The sequence below is a fragment of the Theobroma umbraticum genome, unplaced genomic scaffold, assembly GCF_002168275.2.
Source record: "Theobroma umbraticum cultivar Fairchild unplaced genomic scaffold, ASM216827v3 scaffold_50.0, whole genome shotgun sequence".
Classification (NCBI taxonomy): Eukaryota; Viridiplantae; Streptophyta; class Magnoliopsida; order Malvales; family Malvaceae; genus Theobroma; species Theobroma umbraticum.
In genome coordinates this window covers 9,005,183-9,026,747 of record NW_018397261.1, presented here as the reverse complement: position 1 = coordinate 9,026,747, position 21,565 = coordinate 9,005,183, and the positions used below count along the sequence as shown (strand labels likewise).

Here is a 21,565-nt window from a genome sequence, read left to right as displayed (position 1 = left end):
ACTCCACTTTGATTCTAGAAAACGCGTTATAGGAAATATCCCTGCACTTCTAACACGCTTTGATTCTAGAAAACGCGTTGTAGGAAATATCCCTGCACTTCTAAGTTTCTTCTGATCATTATTTGAACTGTAAAATCTCTTTTTCTTTTCCATCCACAGAAAAGATCCTCATTACCATGCAGATGATGCATTTTTGACCCATAAAGGCAGTGACACCTTCTTACATTAATTATAGTTTACTTTGTGTGTCCTCTATTGCTGATTTCTTGTCTCTGCTATTACATGAACAGACAAGAAACACCAGAAAATAAAACAAGAAATACGCTCTCTCTCTCTCTCTATATATATATGACCTCCAAACATTCTTAAAATCAATTATAGTGACGTATCCCAGATTAACTAAGAACAATTCCATCGAATTACGTTGAAAGAATTGTCATTACCTGGACAATTACTTATAATTTTATTTTTCAGGTATATAAACTTTTGAGTTTTAAGATCTTATATTCAGTATAAATAAAATTTTTTTGACCCTTCATTATTGTTACTACCATTTGGTAAAATATCATTTGTTGAATTTAATTATTTTATTTATGAATAGGTTTACCTGTCATAAATCGATAAATTGCACCCCCAAAAGAAAAAAATATAAGATCAAAATAATATTACTCTTTGGTAAATATAAGATAATTACACTTAGCATAACAAATTTCAACCATATCCAATTGTTAATTATATCTTTGAGAGAAAAAAGAATTTATTTAATTCTTTGTATAAAAAGAAGATTATTCAAAAAACACCGGTCTAGATAGCTAAATACGAAATTAAGATATCAAACATATAAACATTAGTTTCATCGTTCAACTAGGAAAAATTGGTGTTAACTAGCAGCCTCAAAAGAAATGTTTCACATCGTTTTAACCCTAACCACATCTCATTCAACAAGAAGGCTAGTTGTGATTGGCTGATTGTAATATTTTATTTTATTTTTTTGAATAATTTTAAATTTATTGTTACATCGTGTAAATATTATATTTTTACTTGCATCTCAATTAATTTTGTTAATAGATATCATTCAACTGCCCCGGTAGCCCCCGGTGTGAATCCGTAGCTGATAGCAACCTGATGCTTCCTTGGAGAACTGAGTTTGCCCAGCCAACAAACAAAACAAAAAAAAAAAAAATCACTTCCACTTGCTTTCAGATTCAGATAGGCAGCATCAGCAAACAAATTACACAAAAGCATGTCTTTCTTGATGATCTACACCGGTCAAAGCAAGTGATGATTCTGTGTAAAGTCGCACATCAATTTCAGATGAAGATAAAATATGAGTTCAACTTGCTTTAGCTGCGAAGATTCTCATGCATAATGAGGCAACAAAATCATGATGAGAAAGTCATGCGTGGATACATGTGTGTGAGCATGCAGGCGTGCGTGTGCCCAACAAATATGCCACGTACTCTCTAGCTACATTATGAAACTGAAGCATGATCACATACCTGTAGTGCTCAACTATTTGAGAGGTTTGTCTTCTTCTAACAACAAATGGATCATAGACTTGACTACCTCATTGTCTACAATAGTTGCATTCTACGAGAAAAAATTAAAGAAAAAAATGAAAAATAAGTTATGCATCATTACAGGCACAAAGCTTTGCCAAGCGAAGACAATTAACAAATGAGAAACTTTAAAATTATAATTGCGACAGAAAATGGTTAGATAACAAAAAAACATGATTCAAAGAATATGGTTAGATAATAATCACAAGCAATCATACCTCTGGCTTTTTAATCAGCTCCTTCAAAATTGAATGAAGAGCTGATCTAAGTTCCTTACACAAGACAGCAGTTTGAGCTGGCGCTGTCAGCTTCAGCCAACCATCTATTGCAACCAATCCAGACTGTAAAAGAAAAAGTTAATCCCCAACCAAGAAACCACAAACAGACATGGACCATCAGATAAAACAAAAATTTTAGGCAAGATAAAACAGTAGTATTAGGTCCCACAATCAGACCGTGACAAAGTATAAATAACAGGAAATGAATAGCTTCATGTTCTGGCTTGGTTTCTCTTGTTAGGAGTGTCTTGAGCAAGAGTTTGCATTAAGTTGAAAGAATAGAGAATAGTGAAGAGAACAGGTTCATCGCAGAGCATACACAAGGATTCTCGAAAGCTTAAGGTGGTATAACTATAGTTGTCAAAAAGGACTGAGTGATTTTGAGTTGTTAATCATAGATCTTAGAAAGTTAGCAAGCATACTATTAACATTGTAGGATATCAAAGACAGTATAATGGTACTTAAAAAGGGTTTTGATATTCTGAAAGAAATACGTAAGCCAACAGTAGTCAAAGATGAAACAACCCATAAGATGATTACATCAAATTTTAACAGAATAAGCAGAAGAAATTCACATATTTTATGGCTATTAAGGATTAGAGAAAATACCTGATGCTGAATGTTAATTACGCCACCAAACAGCAAAATAGAGAAGGGAGAAATGATGGTAGTATCTCGCAGAAATACCTTGTTGGTTTCAACCTGTAAATGTCAAAATTAGATTGCAATCTAAAGCACATTGGACAAGGAGATTGCTGCCTAACAAGTTTTTCTTTTTCTTCCCATTGATAAACAAAGAAGATTTTTGAAGGAGGAAGGGTAAAAGTGGATCTCACCATTTTTCTTCCATTTTGAGGTTAAGCACAAACATAATCATCATATGGATATCTTAAAAAAGACAAAAGAACGTAAAGAACAACATCCCCCTCTATATCGCGACACATAATTGAAGTCTGGATTAATTTGTTCTTATTTATCAAAAATACTAAAATTGCACAACACCAAGACCATGCGACATGAAGCTGATGAAGTACTAAAACCAATTTCGCATTTCCAAACCTGACTTTGATTTTATTTTTTAAAAAAAAAAATCTGAATCAGATTAAACATGAGAAAACCATCTAAATCAATATTATGAACATATGCCTATTAACATCCAAGAAACTTCTTAGATTGATACTATATATGATAACAAACAACTCCAGTAACTGTGTAAAATTCAGACTATTTTCGTTTTTTTTTTTTAAAGAAAGACCTAATCCTTTTTTTTTTTTTTTAAAGATGAGTTTTTATTAATGATAAGCTGGAATGCCGTGGGGAGTCTTCAACGTTGAGATTTGAAGACTCCTGTTGGCATGGAAGCTATCATGAGAAGAGCCTGTTCTGAACAATTACAAAAGGAGCAGCTGCTCAAGGAGCACTTGGCAGCATCTCAACACGCATAATCTCAAAAACAAGCAGAGTTCTGGATAAATCCCTAATCCTTTACATTAGCCTCCGTTAAGCTAGTTCTAGCTCTGCATAGGAAATGGTCATGCAATGAATTAAATCCATCAATTAGAAGTGTACATACCTTTTCAAGGAAGACTATAAATGAGAGTTGAAAGGCTTTTAAGCTACTGTTGATTGAAGAAGGATGTATATGAACCTCTCGTCTTCCATCATACCAGACTGGATGACCCTTTGATGCAGGACTGTGTTTAAGTCTGCTGAGAGCTACTCCAGTAATGCCCAGCTCAGTGGCAGCCACATTGGGATATAAACCTGCACATAATATTGCCTTCAAAGATAGTATTAGAACTATGTCCGGAATAAGATGCAGTTATGTGGATGTAATCATCCTTTGCTACACAAACCTCACTTAAGTAAAGAATAAGGCTTACAGCACATGATAATGCTCATAAGTCAGGAGATGAATGTGCACACGTACTAAAGGTCCAAAAGGAAAATTAATAACAGCTCAAATCATATTTGGAGGAAATTCAGATATTTCAAGCCGCTTCTCAAAACATCGAATGCACATCAGCTGAAAGGTTGTTCTATATTTATTATGAACTTACAGCTATGTAAACTTACAGGAAAAGTTGTGATTTGGCATCCAAGAAAACAAAACAGAACTTCAGTGATATCTAAAGAGAGGAAAAATGCTAATAATAATAATAATAATAATAAAAGACGCTCCCAGTTTACAATGGCTAGTATAGGTTGGCTCTAACACACACTTGTAGAGAAGATATGACTTCAATTGGGACAAATATATATGCATAACTGAACATATAATAGCCCCATCACAACTAAAAGATATTTAAATCAAAGAGGTACAGTATAAATGAGACTAGGAGACCATAGTCTGTCCACAAAGTACAAAACTTGCTCATAAAGTTCTGAATGGATGACATATCATCAAGACAAATGAAGTGAATAACGACAAAAACATGACCTCTGCCAAACATAAGACATATGCAAAACTGCAAAAGTGGCACTAAAATAAAATTAATTCACAAGCAAATAGACACAAAATGAGCAAATATATTTATAATTACCTTCACAACTGCAGAATGATGTGAATGCATATTGAATGGTTGTGAGTAATCAGAAAACCACATATCAAGATTTTCCTTCTTTTTAGCCCCAATCTGTAATATGAGAAGGACAGAGCATATACTGCTTCAAATGGTATAACAGTCATGCGTAAATCAATTGAATCAAAGAAGCATACCTGATAATTCTTTGGAAGATTGATGAATCCTATATCTGCTAACAGCGTTCCAAATTGTATTCTCATGTCTCTGAAATTTTAAAAGCCAAGTCAAGAGACAAAGATTAGCTGCCAATTTCAGAAAAAAAAAAGAAAAAGGCAACTAGATAATTACTTGAGCACATATTATCATGATATAATTGGTTATCTTTTGGTATAAATGCATAGATACAAACCATTATCTTACAAAGAAATTTATAAGTAGGCAATTTGATAAGCATCTAAATCAAAATCCCACAATCCCCCAGTGGCCCTTGGAGCATGGAGGGCCAGAAACAACTATCACACTGATTTGCTGGCTTCAATGCCCTAGATAGAGTGCCATGACAAATATTATAAGAGCAATATACTCCTTTCCCTTCCAAGTGGGATCAAAAGAGCTAGAAACTAGTCAAGACGCATAATAACCAAAAAGTAGAAACACAGACAGCATCACATATTTCATAAGTGCAAATTTGAAAAAGATACCACAACCCAGAAGGCAATACATCATGTCACCATTGACAACTTAAGGAGTTACACAAAACTTAAAAATTATTACATGTAATTTGGAGTATGCATTCCATACTCATAAAATGACACAAATAGAGTAACAGATGTTGCCAAAGAAATACAACAGCTAAGAAGTATCCCAACAATGGGTGGGTTATCATCCAAATGTTATGCAAATAACAGAAGTATTCCCATAAGGAAAAAGAGAGAAGTAAAAAATAAACCTTATCATGTACATAACTGAACTGCTTAAAAAGTACTTGTTGCAGAACTGCTTGGCAGCATTTACACCTTTCTGCAAAATTAGAAATTTGACATATTAGTAAATAATGCCATTAGAACTTGAGAAAAGTGCAGAAACATAAAAACAAACATTAACATCAACTTTGTGTAAAAGGATAAAGGAAATATATTCAGCAAGAGATATTTTATCAATAGAATTGATAATAGGAAGTAGGGGGTTGGAGAAGTTGGTTTGATAATTTCTTGTGAAATTGCACATCCTATGCCCATTTGTGGCAATAGGGGCTGATTACTTGCATTGGTTCTTTCTACACCTAATCAATGCTCATCAACACTAAACTTGGAATTGATTCAGCAGTACAAGGTTGTGAATGTGGCATACTGCATTTAAGATCAGTGTTGTTAAGGTGAGCCTAGGTGCTAAGGCACAGCGCGGGACAACAAAAGCGCCTCAGTATATGGCGAGGAGCATTTGGTCAAGCACACGACTGGTACACCTAGGCATGCTTTTCTGCAAGACAGTAGGTGCAAAAAAAGCCCACCTGATTGAACTTCTCTTTTATTTCTTTATGTTAATTTTTTTTCATTAACTGTACCTTTAATAGTAAAAAGAGGGACATCAAAGTCTACTTCTCAATTTTCAAGTATTCAACAACCACCTTGGGATCATAGGAAATCATTCATCTTGGCCAAAAACATAAAATGGAAATTTTGCATGTTCTGTAGGAAAACAATGGACCACTCTTCAGAGTTTAATATCAGAATTATATATCTTAAGCTTATTTTATACACACACACACACAAAAACATACACATATATACTTCGCCTTACTTCACTCAGGCAAGTGCTCTTTTGCACATTGCACCTCAGGTAATATAAAGGTTCAAGCACCTAGAGTGCGCTTTGTGCCCTCGAAAACACTGTTTAAGATGGCAAGTTGACCTCATTAAGAAACCGTTTTCATCATTCCTATCTGAAGGGGGTGAAAATACAACAGTTTGCAGTTATGGTAAATTCTCATTTACTTTTCCTGGCAAAGTAGACCATCCTGATCATTTTTTCTAAAAACTAATGCTTGCCAACAAAAACCAAGGCAATCATTCACTAACCTCACGTAAAATCTTCCCCCACTTCCTATATGCAACCATCATTAGCAAGTGGTCAGACTGCCTATCACCATCATTTGAATCACTCGAGCCATCGAGCTTGTCACTTAATAAAGCCAATTTAGCTCTTTCAACATTTTGCTTCTGCAATATAAAAACAAAACAATGCTAGTAAGGCAACTTCTTTCTTTTCTCAAAGCAAGAACAACATAACGCAGTACAAAAATAAAAGAACCTCATCTTTAGGATACAAAAATGGAGACTTATAGCTGAGAAATGCAGAGATTGATAGGATGGGCGACAAGCAACCAAAAATTCCACCATACAGCAGCATCTGCATTTAGGCCAAAAACAATTTAATAAATTCTGGTCCAATGGAAGTTCTGTTAACGCAACAAAAGATCGAAATACTTTTGCATCCATGTTATAGAGAGAGGAAAAAAACAAACTACTCATACTCTTTATGTTTCATTCAAAATAAATTCCAGCAAGCAAAAGGCAGCAGTTATAGTCAAGGGTTAGACAGCTGGAGTTCAAATACAGCAAGCATAAATTAACTCAAAATCAATGTAAAATTTTCAGATTTGGCTCCTCTCCTGGTCTCATGACAAAGAAACTATAAGTTATACTCTAGGTTCTATTTTATTATGTTTGTCACTATTCTCAAGTGCTTTTGCTCTGTACCTATCTCCCATAACCGTTCCTTCTATCAGAAGGCAGATTTAATTAATTTTTTACGGTTCTTGATTCACAAACGTATATCATGCATATCAGAATAGGTATAAATTTCATTCTAAGAAAGTAGAGTAACTATTTTAGAAAAAAAACAAGTTCATGGCAATGAGTTTAAACATAATAAAAGGTATTAAGAAGATACACAAATATCATTTACAACATTTACCAATTCACAGAATTTTTTAAATGAAGTGCAAGCCAAAGTGATTATACTAACATATATTTTCAAAAGAATAAAAAAAGAAACAAAATATATGAAATACACCTTTCCAATCAATACATCAACAGGAAGCTTTGCCAAATGATGCCCAAGAGGTGTCAACTCTTCATCTCCCTCAATAGCACCAACCTGAAAAATAAGCTCCTATTAACAGCTAGTCATAAAACTCCACAGGCCATCATCATTTGCCAACTACCAACAACAACTAAATCAGCCATGAGTATATCATAATCTATTTTAGGCTTCTACTCTGCAAAGTAGAACTACTCAAAAATGCTGGTTGAGTGGGATGATAGTATGAGCAAACATGAAGGACCATAAACAGGAAATATATTAATCAAGTAATCACAGACTGCAGGGGATCATGACAAAAAGAAGCCCAAATTACGAGATGGAAATCAGCAGAAAGTATTGTACTTAGGAAAGAAACTCCTAGAATTAATAATTCACAAACTGGTTTTTTGTTTTCCACTTTCATTGCATCATTCGGTCAATGGAGAGATCAAGAGAACCTAATACAATAGGAGTCAGAAAGGGCTTGACATTGAACATGGGCATGGTTATTGAAATACCAAGATCCCCAAATAATAAGCTACATTTCCAAAATATATCAGAAAAAAAGACTTTCCAGGCATAAATTTTTTTATAAAACTTGATACATCATAAACTAGTATTTTTACAAGCATTTAGAGGCATGCGTGATTAACAAGAATCCTCCTTGTATGGCTGAGAAACATAAGAGTAGTTAGACAGTATCTCACTCTTTGGTTAACAGCTATGTCATGCTTTATTCCTGTGGTGATGATCCATTTTTTCATTTTTGTTTGTTACCCCTAGCATGGGTTTTTAATGAAATTAAACTAGGCCTTGACAGGAACATCTTCAAAGCACTCATTTCCACTCTCCTCATCTTTTTTATATCTCATTAACTGTTTAAATGTTCATGCTTGGGAAACAAACACAGTTTATATGATTAAATTCAAAAACCATCCAACAACTTCCAGGCACTATTTGTGTGCAAGTAAAAAGATAAAAGAACAAGGATTGGCTTTAGAAGACCATGACTAAAATTAGCAATTTAATCTGCTGATGATACAAGAGAGCTAAAGCAGAAAAACAATAACCACCATCCAAATAACTAAAAAGAAACTATCGCTCACACAACAACCATCCAAATAACAGACAGACTCTATACAAACAACCAGATTATTATTGGTCAAAGGATGAAAAGTTACCTCATATAACAATGAAATGGCAGAGTTCATAGCTTCTTCCTTGGGCGGTTCTAAAGCCTGAAATCAAAACATAAGCAATTAGAACAGTGAACAGGATATCAACAACGACTAGATATTTTCTGTAAAGATATATTTGTACCTTGGATAAAATGGGTTTTATGTGACCAAGGCTCAGTAGCTTAATTTGTAAACAAAGCTCTACTAAAGGCATCCGAAGCATTTCAGGAACCTTGATTATAATGAAAAAAAGAATAGATAAGATTTGGGACAATAATTAAGTAATAAATAAGTTATAAACCCTGGCTACTTACAAGCATAGATATATATGTTAGTAATGGAGAAATTACCTGATATGGGCGCATGAGTTTTTCAAATCTATGCTTTGTGTACAAGCAAAAGCAAATTCCAGGCTTAACACGACCAGCTCTTCCTCGTCGTTGCTTAGCATTCGCTCGAGATATCCAATCTTCAACCATGCTTGATAATTTCTATAGTAACCATTAATAAATTAAGGGCTGAACCAACAACTTAATTGAGGGGAATCATGCATGACGACTCAAGACACTGTTTTCTTTTCTTCAATAACCACCCAAAGGAGATAAAAGCATAGAAACAAGGCTTTACTTGATAACTGAGGCAAGATGCTAGACAATAGCATTCATTCTCTTCCAATAATTTCTGCTCTAATTTGCTGCATTTAGAACTATTTCGTTTCTTTTTTTTTTTTTTCCAAATTGATATCAGTATATAGTAGAGAACCAAAGGAGGAAAAGAAAAAAGGAAAAGAACATAAACCTTCAGTCTATGCTTTTCCAATATAACACCAGCATTACCAACTACACCCATCTTTTCCCCAATTTTATATGACAAGTCATAAAAACTGAACAACTTCTCAAGTCTAAAGTGAAGCACCAAAGCAACAAGAATGAAACCACAGCATTTTAGGTCCGTGGACCTAGCAACCATATGATGTTTATTCCTGTTGAAACTTTTTTTTTTAAATAATCATATAGAACTAGAGTACTACAAACTTAGACATGTTATTAACCACCGAAGTTGCACAACATGACATTTAGCATAAGCTTCTTATGACATAGAATTTCCGTTTTATCTTACTGTTCCTTTAGTCAATGATAGGAAGCGATCAAACAGATATTCTATAGCCAAAATATTTTAACTTAATGCTTTTCACAGAAAAAATACAAAAAATGATTTACTTCAATATAGCCAAACGAAAGTAAATTAAGCCTAAGATTCTTTGAGCAGCACCTTTTTTAAGCACTTCCTTAACAACATAGAAAGTGCCAGACTCAAACCATTTGCACCCCATGCAACATAAACATCAGCAACCAAGGATAGTAGTAGACTTTAAAAATATAAAAATGCAAACCTTTTGAGGATTATAACGATTCTCCTTATGCTTTCCACAGTCAATCACATACACCACATCATCAATTGTTATACTGGTCTCTGCAATGTTTGTTGCTATAATAACCTGGAAAATTGAAATATATTGAAATTAGAAGTTAACTAAGTCTTTATGTTGAAAGTTCTTATAACAAGTGAAAATCCCAAACACAAGTGAAGAAGCCTACCTTACGTATGCCATCAGGAGGATTTAAAAAAACCTTTTTCTGCTCACTTGATGCTATTGATGAATGTAGAGGCAGAAGCCAATCTGAAGATGGTCCACCAAATTGATAAGAAGCAGCTAACCTATCAAGTAGTGTATGAATTTCTACAACTCCCTGTTATGCCATGAAATATGTATCAATCAAATATAGAAATAAAAAAAATCCAGAAGCATAAGATAGACTGACAGCAAAGTTCTTAGGATAGCTTACTGGCAAAAAGACGAGTATGGCACCTTCGCCACATGTTTCATCTACATGACACACCAAATCTTCAAGCAGATCATAGTCAATGACATCTTCATTCAGTCGTTTCTGTGTTAAAGGGTTGTCTGTTATTCATCCAATCATTGAGGAAAAAGAAGAAACCATGCCATATGTACTTCAAGAATTTACCAAATTTTTTTGTGTTTGCTCACTATATGATTGATAACTATTTGAATTGTAATGTGGATTTACATAGCCCTCTGAAAGCAGGGAATCATCACCCCATGCGGACAAGACAAGATTTTTCTTTCCTCTACGATTGTTCACAGGACCACTCTGCAGCAGAATGCAAGACTTCATTACTTTCATGACGGAAACCATGGTAACCCTTCATAACATACTCATAAAACATCAAATTCATCAATCAGGTGATTTAAAGCGCCATTTTATACATTATGCTTAAAAAGCATAAGCTAGCTAACAACATGTGTGAACAATGAAAAAAAATATCAAATGAGGAAGTAATTGAAGTATCAATGTAAATCTAATAATTCGCACACCTAAACTCAGCTGGTTTTATAAGTACAGTCAAGGCATGTCTACGATAACGCAGTCATCACATACTCATTTATTTTTCTTCATTTTTCAGCTCCAAATTCCAGAAGCAGTTAGCTAACACCCAGTAAGAATAATATGAAACCAAAATTTTAATTACCATGTCCTTTGTGGATGTTTCGTATCTTAGAGAAGCAGGAGAATCTGAAGCAAGGTGATAATTGATACTTTCATATATATCCTCAAGAAAGCAAGTTGTCACTGAATGTGTCCGGCCCTGTGCAGTAATCACTGGGCAAAGCCCAAAATATCTCGAGAATAAATCAGAATCAACCGTTGCAGACCTAAACATTAAGAGCATAATTCAAAAACCAGGAGAAAATGAAAGTGGGGCCAGGATGAAAGTCAAGACAGGCTTACACAAACAAGACTAATGAGTAAGGCATACACTTTTATAACAAAGGAAAAAAACGCAAACATACATAAGAATAACTTTCAGTTTGGGTGGGCTATGGGCAGATTGCTTCTCAATCAGGTTCTTCAAAACAATGAGTAGAAAATCACCCTGTTTAAGGCAAAAGAAACAAGTCAGCTTCATTTACCAAAGTTGGACTTGATATTTGAGTGTTCATTGAAAATTGTTGAAGTCGATACCCTCAAAAAATAATTTAGTGAATTAAATAAATTGACTAGCCATGTGTTTATGGGCAGATTGCTCCTCCCTCACACATTCTTCATGACTTGAGTAGCCCTTCAGAAATGAACTTGAGAATTTTTTTCTTTCTTGAATGGCAGAAACTTGGGATTGTTACAACTTACAAATGATCTCAACATAACTCCCAGATTAAAAATTTTGTTTGCTTTTATAGACACAAGAACTAAAAACCAAATAAAAACTCTTCCATGAAGTGCTGCAAATTAATTTATTTAAAAAAACCCTGCTATGAATGTCAATCACAGAAGGACTTTGCAAACCAAAAAAGAACTTACACGCCATAGGTTTTAAAAACCCTTTTTATTTGTCAAACAACACATATAAGAATCCACCTGAACTAACCATAGTTGACTTCAAATTCATCCACTTACCAAAAGAGACCGTTCATGTACTTCATCAACTATGATATGACTAACACCAGTCAAGCTTTTATCCCCCTGTGAATATTGAAACAAGACAGCAGAGAAGAAGTTCAGGGAAAAAGGTTAAAAATTAACAACAAACTGCATAATCTAATTTCTTATGGGAAGTTGCCTAGATGCTAATTTTGCAAAACATATATTGCGAATAACCTCATTCAAACAAAAAATTCGCACATAGCCACTCAATAGTTCCACCTAAGTTTCTTCAGATAAAATACATGACCAAAACTATCGAACGAGACTATAGTTCAAAGTATAAGCCTTGAGCTACATCAACATCCATAGGAGCATAACAAAATATAAATTAAAATTTTATGTATACTTATAAAGAATCAATCGTCCACATAAATGACAAGGACCTACCACAAGTTTCCTCAAAAGAATACCCGTTGTACAAAAGAGAAGCTTTGTTTTCTCATTCCTAGAAAATACAGCAAAGGTAAGAAGTAGAAATTTGTTATTTAAGCAAAGAAAGCACATTAGTCTTTTTGAGAAAAAATTAAAAATAGCCCTTTATAAAATTGAAAATGACAAGTGGGCTATATACATGTTACAAAAGAAAGTGAAAACGTAAAACATAGCAAGACAAAAATGAAGCTTAAAAAATTAATAGCAAAAACTTTTATCACCTTAAGGAATGACCAAGCAATTCAAAAGAAAATGAAACATCATTATAAATCAACATAAATGAAAATGTCAGCAACCACTAAGGTATTTGAAGGGCCACATGAAGGATTGCGGAGAATTCAACAAAAGGAGGCAGCAAACCAAAGGTAATATTTTCAAGCTCCTTAGTCAAGCAACTATCTTAAGCCTCCCTAATCCTCGTAAATCATCAGGCACGTTGCAAAATCAGTCAATGATAAAATAAAATTGTACATAAAAGCATGCATCATATAACCCCTAAATTGTGAGCTTAGAAAAACATGCTCAAACCACAATCTTACACCAAATAGATTGCATTAAGAAAAAAAAAATCAAGAAAAAATTTTGAGCATATAGACAAAATTCAGCATTGCATCACATTTTTGACAGTGGATCACTAGTATATTTTCTACTTTCTAGAAATGAAATGCAACTTATCCATTAGATATGATGATCGACATTAGTACATTCTTAAAACTATGTTAAACCAATGAGATAAGGACATGAACACCTTGCATTGTCAAGACGGACTTGATAACCAACTAAAGAACCATTAGAACCGGGAGACGGTTCACAGCGCTCGTCGGCAACTCGCTCTGCAACAGAAATTGCCTGCAATATAATAGAGAAATCCACACAGTACTTTTACAATATATATATATATATATATGGAAGCTTCAACAAAATTTACAATGAAGCAATAAGAGGGCTATGACTAAATAAATTAAAAAGAGTGCCATATCAATAAGCTCTGCAGAAACCATATATTACTTTTGATTTCCTAGTTGTAATATTAGACATGATGCGTTCTCCTTTATCAGTGGTAATATGCTCCCCCAAAATTCTTCACTCTAATTTCTTGTTGAACAGACATTTTAAAAGTACTGCATATCCATTCTACAAAATTCACATACGTGAAGCATATTATTTGTGACTTAACCAGCATTAAACACTCTCATATTATAATTGGCCTTTCAAGTATTTCTTTTCTTTATGAAAATACAGCTGAATTTCTTATGTTCTTCATAATGCATTTAAATCATCAATGAAAGTCTTAGGGTATCAAAGGGAATATAAGGGAGAAGATCAGAGAGAAAGGCGGACAGAATTAACTCTTGATTGGGATTTGAAAGAAAGAGTGAGAGAGAGAGTAATGAGAAATAGTAACAGGGCAGAAAGAAAGGATAAACAAAGCAAGTATAAAAAGGTGCAAGAAATATTACATATTAAGCTGGTATCTACATATTATTCACCCACCGCTATTCTCCTTGGTTGCGTGCATATGATATTACAATGTCCACCACGTCCTGATTCAATCATATCATCCAAAATAAATTGGGGAACCTACATTCAGGGAATGAAAAATATAAGGCTGATTTTAGAAGAAAGGAGAAAGAAAATGAAATTATTAATGCAATAAACCAAGCAAAAACATGAAATTCAAGTTAAGCAAGTCAAGAAGACTCGTGAAAGATAATGATTTGCACCGAAACAAGAGAAATATACAAGTACAAACCTGAGTAGTCTTTCCAGATCCTGTCTCACCACAAACAACAAGAACATTATTCTCCTTTAGCAATTGCAAAATGTCATTTTTCAACCCAGCAATAGGAAGAGCAGCTCTAGTTTTCAACATCTCCTGAAAAGAAAAACAAGTATAGAACTTTTAACAACAACAGTCAAATCCATTCCATGGTACAGAGCATCATTACAAGAATAGGCATCATGTTTACGCGAACAAAATAAAATGCTCAACAAGATGAATGACATTAATTAATAGTGAAATAACCTTGATCACTGTTAACCAAAGGTGAGATAGTCGACCATGTAAGGCTCATAGAATGGCTCTCAACTATCAAGTTTGAAATAGAATCCTCAAACCACAGAGTTTTAGATTTGAGAATTATACAAGTCCCGCTATAAGAAACTACAGCAAGAATTACATGCAGACGTTTAAATACCTACAACAAAAATCATATCCTCGCAACTTCTCTTGGCATCCATGCATCAGCAAATTCTGACACATTCATGTACAAAAGAGATTTATCATATGTAAAACCATGTACCTCCCCCCCTTCTTCCCCTCCAACAAATACAAAAGCTAAACTAAATCATCAAATGTTATATTTCAGCAAGTGCTAACATTTTCATACAAAGGAAGAACAAGAAAACCACCAAGCTTCCAACTCATTTTAAGTAGTTTTCTGCTCTACTTTGCAAGTTGTGCACATGTAAGCTGGTAAACTTCATAATACTCATCTGCAAATACTAAGTTTAAATTGCTTCAATGCAATAAGAACTATTTATCAGATCCGACCAGCCAAATTTCATATGATATGCAATTAAAAAGCAACAATATCAACAGGGTAGCAACCGGAAGAATACACCAACCTTGTATTTCGGTGTCTTCTTTCTACTTTCTTCTTCCTGTCTCAAATACAAACTTTCCACTTCTTTTGCATGGCTTGTCCCTGATATATGACGTGTGAAAATTGAAGAAATTATTATGATGCCATAATCAAAATATTACTGTTTTTCATCGGCTCAAATTAAACCACAATACCCTGTTCTACTATCTTCATAGCAATCTATCCAGTATTTCTTCATTTAGTTGAGTATGAAAGCACATCTACAATTTCCCAAACAATATCTAAAAATTTCATGAATGAAATATCCAGCTCAATTCCTATTCAATTCTAACTACTCTGCATAGAATCTTTCAGGAATGGATAAAAAAAAGGCACTTCCATTGGAGGATAGAACAGGAAAAATGAAGATAAACTTTCAAGAAAAAGAGAAAAAGAAGAGACCATGCTATTCAAAGACAGGACAGTAAAAGAAAAGGTTAAAATGCCTAAACCATTTCATATTCCCTATCAGCAGCAAATCTGACCAAAATAATTCAAAGTAAATGCACCAAATTAGAATACAAGAGCATACTTTCAGCTATTGGATCAGCTACAGCAGAACTCAACGTTTTATTTTCTTCAATGTAGGGCTTTTGGAACTCATCTAAAGCAGATTTATTATCACTAGGAGCCTTTAATCTGGAATCATCAGCATTCAGCAGCCAATCCACAAAACCAGCCCTTCGATCTTCCTCACTGTCTTCTATTTTGGTCAAAAATTCCCCTGAAAGTATTCAAATACTTTAATAAACGTTAACAGCAGCAGCAGTTTGCTTTCAGCAATCTGATTCATATCCTTTGTTTTACAACTATTTTTTTCTTTAAAAGTAAAAGTCCTTATGTCGTATTGATAGAAAACATCAACACAAACAAACTAAACCAGTAGAATGAAAGAGGATACAGCACAACATTGAAAAAGATGCCATAATAACATTTGCATAAACAAGACAAATTATAACAGAGTTCTTATGCATTTCTGAATACAACATAGTTGTCTAAACCATCACCTTCTTTCCATTGAAAAATGTGAGAAGAATAAGGCTCAGTGACTACAAGTTGAACGGGTAGATCTGGAAACAGCTGACAAAGTGCATATGCAGCAACTCCATTTTGTGCATCCTGTAACAGAAAAATACAAGCAGCAGCTAAATAAACATTTTTACATATGTTATCCATAAGTCACACATAATTAACTGGATAAGAAAGAAAAAGGAACAAGTTCACATTCAGTCATATACCCATTCCATGAGAACTAACATATGAACACAGCCTTAACAGAACAGAGGCACCATAGATGGAGGAAATGAGGCAAAGGGACACAAAAAGGCCTGGGAATGGTCAGTCCAAAAAAAGCAGGGATATAACCTAAAATCATGTTCGCGGTTATCAGCTTAAATTATAAGAACACTGTTGGTTACGCCCTTCCAAGCATCATGCTCATAAGAAGTTATTTAACAAATCAGTAACAAAATATTTTTCACAATAATAAATAAATATTGAAAAAGAACAAGTGAAAGTGGTGACAGCTACTAACATGAAATTAGTGTGTCTACTAAGCATCTGAGACCATTTATTCATCAAAACATGATAGAAGGGCGTAATAAAACTAGTTTTAGTGCCTGCCTTATATCCAATTAAAAACCAATAAATGCTGTCAATCCGTAGACAATCTAGAAAAGAACATTTCTAATCCATCACTATAATCACTATTCTTGAAGAGGAACGCCTAAAAATATGACTGATCATCCTGAGGACCAGACACCACCAAACACAGTAAAAAAGTCTTAATTCACCATTAACTTAATGGGAAAAACATGTTTTTTATTTGTTACATTTGCATGCTGCATAAGTCTGTACATCTGCATTAAAAGATAGCTAGCTAATTATTTATCCAAGTTTCTAGGATCTAGAAGTGAATGTAAGGACTAAGTACTTTCCTCAAAAAGTTCTCCAAGAATGTTCATCTTCTAATTTGTTTGACACCAGTGGCATTGCACTGAACATTCTTAACCACAGTATCTCAAATTATCAGCATGAAGCCATAAGGACAAATGAGTACCTCAGCTGATTCAAAAGCTTCTTGCTCATCAGGAAGCTGAAGGGTTATCAAACCCCCAGCTTTTCTACTCTTGCCCCTCCCACTAGCTTTACGCAACACGCTAACAGAATAGGCAAAAGTTTTACCCTTCCCAGGCATTTTATTAAATTTTGGTGCTTCCCACCCTGATCTTTGACATAATTGATGAAGAACAGCCTTAGGAATCTTTTTTGGTTCCCCCTATCATATCAAAAAAGAAGTCAGAACATATTCCAATAGAACAAGGGCCAAAATTAAATATTTAAAGTTTGGAAGTGGATCAATGGTGGCACTAAAATTGAAACTACAAATAAATAATCATACTGAGCAGCTTTCTAAATAAATCACACTGCAATTTGACACTCAGATATATAAAGTTATGGGAGATACATGTCAAGTCCCAGAAAATGCATTATTACCAACAATTGGTAATATCAGCCTCACAAGATCATCACATAATGGATATTACCTTCTTCCAGATTCCATCCAATTTCTCCAAATTTTTCTCACTGTATAATTCTTTCATCTTTTCTTTCTTCTGCAATTTTAGTACTTCAGAAAGCAGAGCATCATTAGTTGAATCATCCTCTAAGAAGAAATCACCAATCTCCACATCTTCTGACATGTTTTCAGAGACACCTTCTTGAGCAGGTAACAAAGAAGGAATAGATTTGGTAGAAAACTCTTTAGAGGACTCTGCATCATTCACATCACCTGTTGCTTCACCCAAAAACATAACAGAAGCAGCTGAATCACCTTCTTCATCACCTAAAGATATTACCTCAGGGTGCTCTGCAGGGATGGACCTAGTTAACCCGCCCTCAGACACACAAGCAGATGCACGTTCATGCAAAAAATCTGATGCTAAGATATCATCTGACAATCCTGTTTAGTAAATTAAACAACTCATTATGAAAATATCAAGTGATAAATCTTTTAAAATAAATCATAAAAGGAACTAAAGTTGACCTAAAGCAGACAGCTCCTGCTTGAGTTTGCGGATTATATTGCCTGCCTTTTCCTGGCCTTTTTTATCCCCCCTTTCCTTGGCGTTTGCAGCTTCTAATCGTGCTGCATGGTATTCTTTTGCGATAACATCATAAGGCCTTGGTCCAGAGACCTATTAACAAAAAGAACAACATAAGAATGAAAATGAGCCTTGTCATACGAAGTACCTAAGCTTAAATCTAGCAATTACCATGAAAAAAAAAAAAGAAAAGAGTAAATAGATTTCCAAGTCTAAACTTACAAATAAATTGCCAGTTTACCATCCCTATATAAAAGGGTAAAGTTTTACAACAAAGACAACAAACCAGTGCACAACAAATTCTAGAAGCTGCAACAAGAATATTAGATGATTGAAATGTTATTCATCAAGTGGGACTCCTTAACCATATTAAGCAATTGAGATTAGTTTTCTATGCCCCAACAAGATATATTAAACACATGCATCATCTAAAAAAGAAATAGAATGAAAAACGAGTGATATTTAATCCCTGGTGCTAATATGTGAAGGCCAGGGCATCCAAAAGCTTTCCTTTCAAATCTACACAGAGAAATTTGCATAATCCTTTCACTATTCAATACATCCCTACGACCTTCATCACAACCAAACAACAAAAACACACACAAACAAAGAGAGAAAAAATCTCATGCACCTTTGATTATTTTCTCTATTCTAAAAAAGAGAGAGAGAGAAAAAATTGAATAAGATGTTTGCAATACCTCCTTGACAGAATCCTCATCACTTGCTTCATCTTCCCAAGTTTTAGATTCATCCTGCAAGACAAAAACTATTCGCTAAAACCATTTTAAATAAATTTCCAAAAAAAAAAGCATTATCATCACAGGTAAATATATTTCAATAAAAGAAATCCTTAAATCCAAACAGCAAAGAATAGACTAAAGTCAGTGAATACAATGTCACAAACAGTTCATTCTATTAGCTTACCTCTTCCTGCTGTTCCATATATTGCCGAATCCAATCAGCTTGCGATGGTTGGCATGTATTTAGAGAATCCTCATCCGCACTCCCCTTGGTTTTAACAGAAAGTCCCTGTAAGTTTTCCTTAATCCTCGTCGAAGCGTCCACAGAAGGAGTCCAATCTTCATGTTTAAATGATATAACACTGATTGGCCCTACTAACAGAATACATCACATGATACAAACATCAGTTCCCAGAAACACCAAGCATTGCATTTAATCGTTAAATTTATTAGAAATTCATATGTACCTCCATCTGATTGCAAAGAAGTTCCACTAGAAAACTTCAAAGGGAGCTCGTTTTGAGGTAAGTTCAAGCATAACCAATCGAGAGCCGCCTCAAAAGTAGCGCCATCCTACTCAATATAAGGATGCCAACTGCTCGATCAATATATTCATAACAAAATACGATAAAATTGAAAATAAACTCAAATTTCATTTCCTATTTTTTTTAAATAATAAGAATTAAATGCTATAACCTTGAGAGAAGAAAGAGCGAGTTCAATTTGATCATTAGAGAAACCTTCGCAAGAAAGCTTCTCGTAAACGGCTTTAAGCTTCTTTGCCTTTTGGGCCTTTGAGAGAGAATCTTGGACCGGATTCGAATCGGTTTGGGATTGGGCAGAGTGGCCGGAATTGAGTAAGAGTCGACGAAGGCGGTTCTCGTTCTCCGCCGATATCTGGAGGCGCGGGGCCGACGATGACGCTTGGCCGGTTTTCGATGATGAAGTAGACTTTCTGTTGCTTTGCTTCAGTGACTTCTTTTTAGGAGCCATTTTTTTCCCTTCCCTACCCGTTTTTGGACGTTTCCCCCCGAGAACCAGAGAAGGCGTTTTATTGTAGTGAAAGAGAGTGGGAAATAGGCTTGTTAGTTTTTTGACAAAAAATAAATAATAAATGATAATAATATCTAAAACATTTAATTGAAACATACTATTAATCAGTCATGAGGTGCTAATTTATTAACCAATTAATTACCAATTAATTAGCCTTCTCACGCACGAGAAAATAAGCAAATGAATTATCTCAAAATCTTTCCCGTTCAGCCAAAGTATAATCTCGGTCATGGTTAAGGTCAAGCTCAAGTACAAACCAGTTGAGCAGAATAAAAGAGGGCTTTAAAATTAAGAATATATATATATATATATATTAAAATAAACCATAGCAGATTAGTACTCCCTCTGATTTTCCTCTTTAAATGTTTATATTTTTTATTTTTATAAAAATTAATATTTTTTAATGTAAAAAATTTTCAAAAATTATAATATAAAAATGAAAATATTGGATATTTAAATATTTAAGAAAAAATTCAATTGCCAACATCACAAAAGAAGATGAATAAAAATATAGAAGTACAATTTTGTACTTACGTAGCTGAATTATAAAATATTAAACACAAATGGTTTATTCTTTGTCATGGTTTACATTTGAAATCATAGCAACAATAAAGATATGCACGTACATCCCTCTAAATAAATTAACAAAAAATTTAAAATAAATTTTTATTTTTTATTATATTTAATATATTTTTATTATAAATAAAATAAATTTGTTATTATTAATAATTTATTAATATTATTAATCAAAATACAACTCACTTACTATGTTAATATATCGTAATAGATGTTAACATAATATGATATCCACTACGTTATATTAAAGTATTACCCAATCTTGTAAGATTTTGGCATTTTCATCCATGTCATATTAACTTGTTGCCCCACCCTTTGTTGTTGTGGTTTAAATTCTTAAATAGAATTTAAATAAGCATATAAATCATGTGTTACAAATCGTAATTTAAACTTAATTTCATATTATTTAAACTTTAAAAATAAAGTGATTTAAAGTTCATGTTTGTATATCCAAAATCCATCCCATCTCTTACCCTCATCCAATTATACAACACTTTAGTTACACTAGTTCTTTAGATCTCGAAACTTAAAATCAAACTCATACGATTATAAGTTTTGAAAATAAAACTTAAATAAATTTAAAAATTACGAATTTATATTTTTATTTAAAAAGATATATCTAATAAGTTATAAAAATTTAATATTTACATATCTATCTCATCTTTTATATAAATATAAAATAACAATAACATTTTAATTAAATTATTAATCATAAAAAACATATTTCATCAAAATAAAAAAACACCAGCTTAGATACATTAGAAAAAAAAAATTTATGCGGCAGGTGCCTTTCTGTGCTTTGTCATATTTGGGGGTGGGTGAGTGTGGATGTTTCCTCAATGGGGTGGACGGAACGGTCTTTTTCTCTCATTGTCAATGGCT

At 33.7% G+C, this 21,565-nt stretch overlaps 1 protein-coding gene across 6 annotated transcripts; it reads right to left on the bottom strand.

Moving 5' to 3' along the window:
* Positions 1-830: 830 nt before the first annotated feature.
* LOC110417777 (RNA helicase family protein) lies at positions 831-20,101 on the bottom strand. 6 transcript variants are annotated; one of them, XM_021430297.2, is made up of 35 exons: positions 19,751-20,100; positions 19,522-19,627; positions 19,239-19,429; positions 19,013-19,066; positions 18,257-18,407; positions 17,757-18,172; positions 17,270-17,488; positions 16,218-16,329; positions 15,743-15,934; positions 15,194-15,273; positions 14,319-14,441; positions 14,060-14,146; positions 13,314-13,414; positions 12,521-12,578; positions 12,107-12,172; positions 11,503-11,585; positions 11,181-11,364; positions 10,655-10,801; positions 10,472-10,573; positions 10,223-10,375; positions 10,018-10,122; positions 8,975-9,115; positions 8,767-8,856; positions 8,628-8,684; positions 7,438-7,521; positions 6,673-6,771; positions 6,441-6,581; positions 5,312-5,382; positions 4,557-4,626; positions 4,381-4,473; positions 3,411-3,617; positions 2,447-2,539; positions 1,778-1,900; positions 1,500-1,590; positions 831-1,287 (listed from the first exon to the last, which is right to left on the bottom strand). In XM_021430297.2, exons 1-34 carry the CDS (start codon positions 20,045-20,047, stop codon positions 1,513-1,515), a joined length of 4,374 nt encoding a protein of 1,457 aa, XP_021285972.1. In that variant the 5' UTR covers positions 20,048-20,100; the 3' UTR covers positions 831-1,287; positions 1,500-1,512. The 6 variants fall into 6 exon arrangements, 4 of the variants coding, with proteins under 4 accessions (XP_021285972.1, XP_021285973.1, XP_021285974.1 ...); XM_021430298.1 differs by having other exon boundaries at positions 831-1,141; XM_021430299.2 differs by having other exon boundaries at positions 831-1,141; positions 19,239-19,426.
* Between the last annotated feature and the right edge of the window lie 1,464 nt (positions 20,102-21,565).

What these genes read in the sequence shown, in the direction of transcription:
- LOC110417777 (XM_021430297.2), bottom strand. Translation starts at nt 20,047, where the DNA reads ATGGCTCCTAAAAAGAAGTCACTGAAGCAAAGCAACAGAAAGTCTACT. An exon ending in TAAAACCCATTTTATCCAAG is followed by an intron (nt 8,685 to 8,766) that starts GTACAAATATAT and finishes TTTTGATTTCAG; the next exon opens with GCTTTAGAACCGCCCAAGGA. An exon ending in TTATAGTCTTCCTTGAAAAG is followed by an intron (nt 2,540 to 3,410) that starts GTATGTACACTT and finishes TGACATTTACAG; the next exon opens with GTTGAAACCAACAAGGTATT.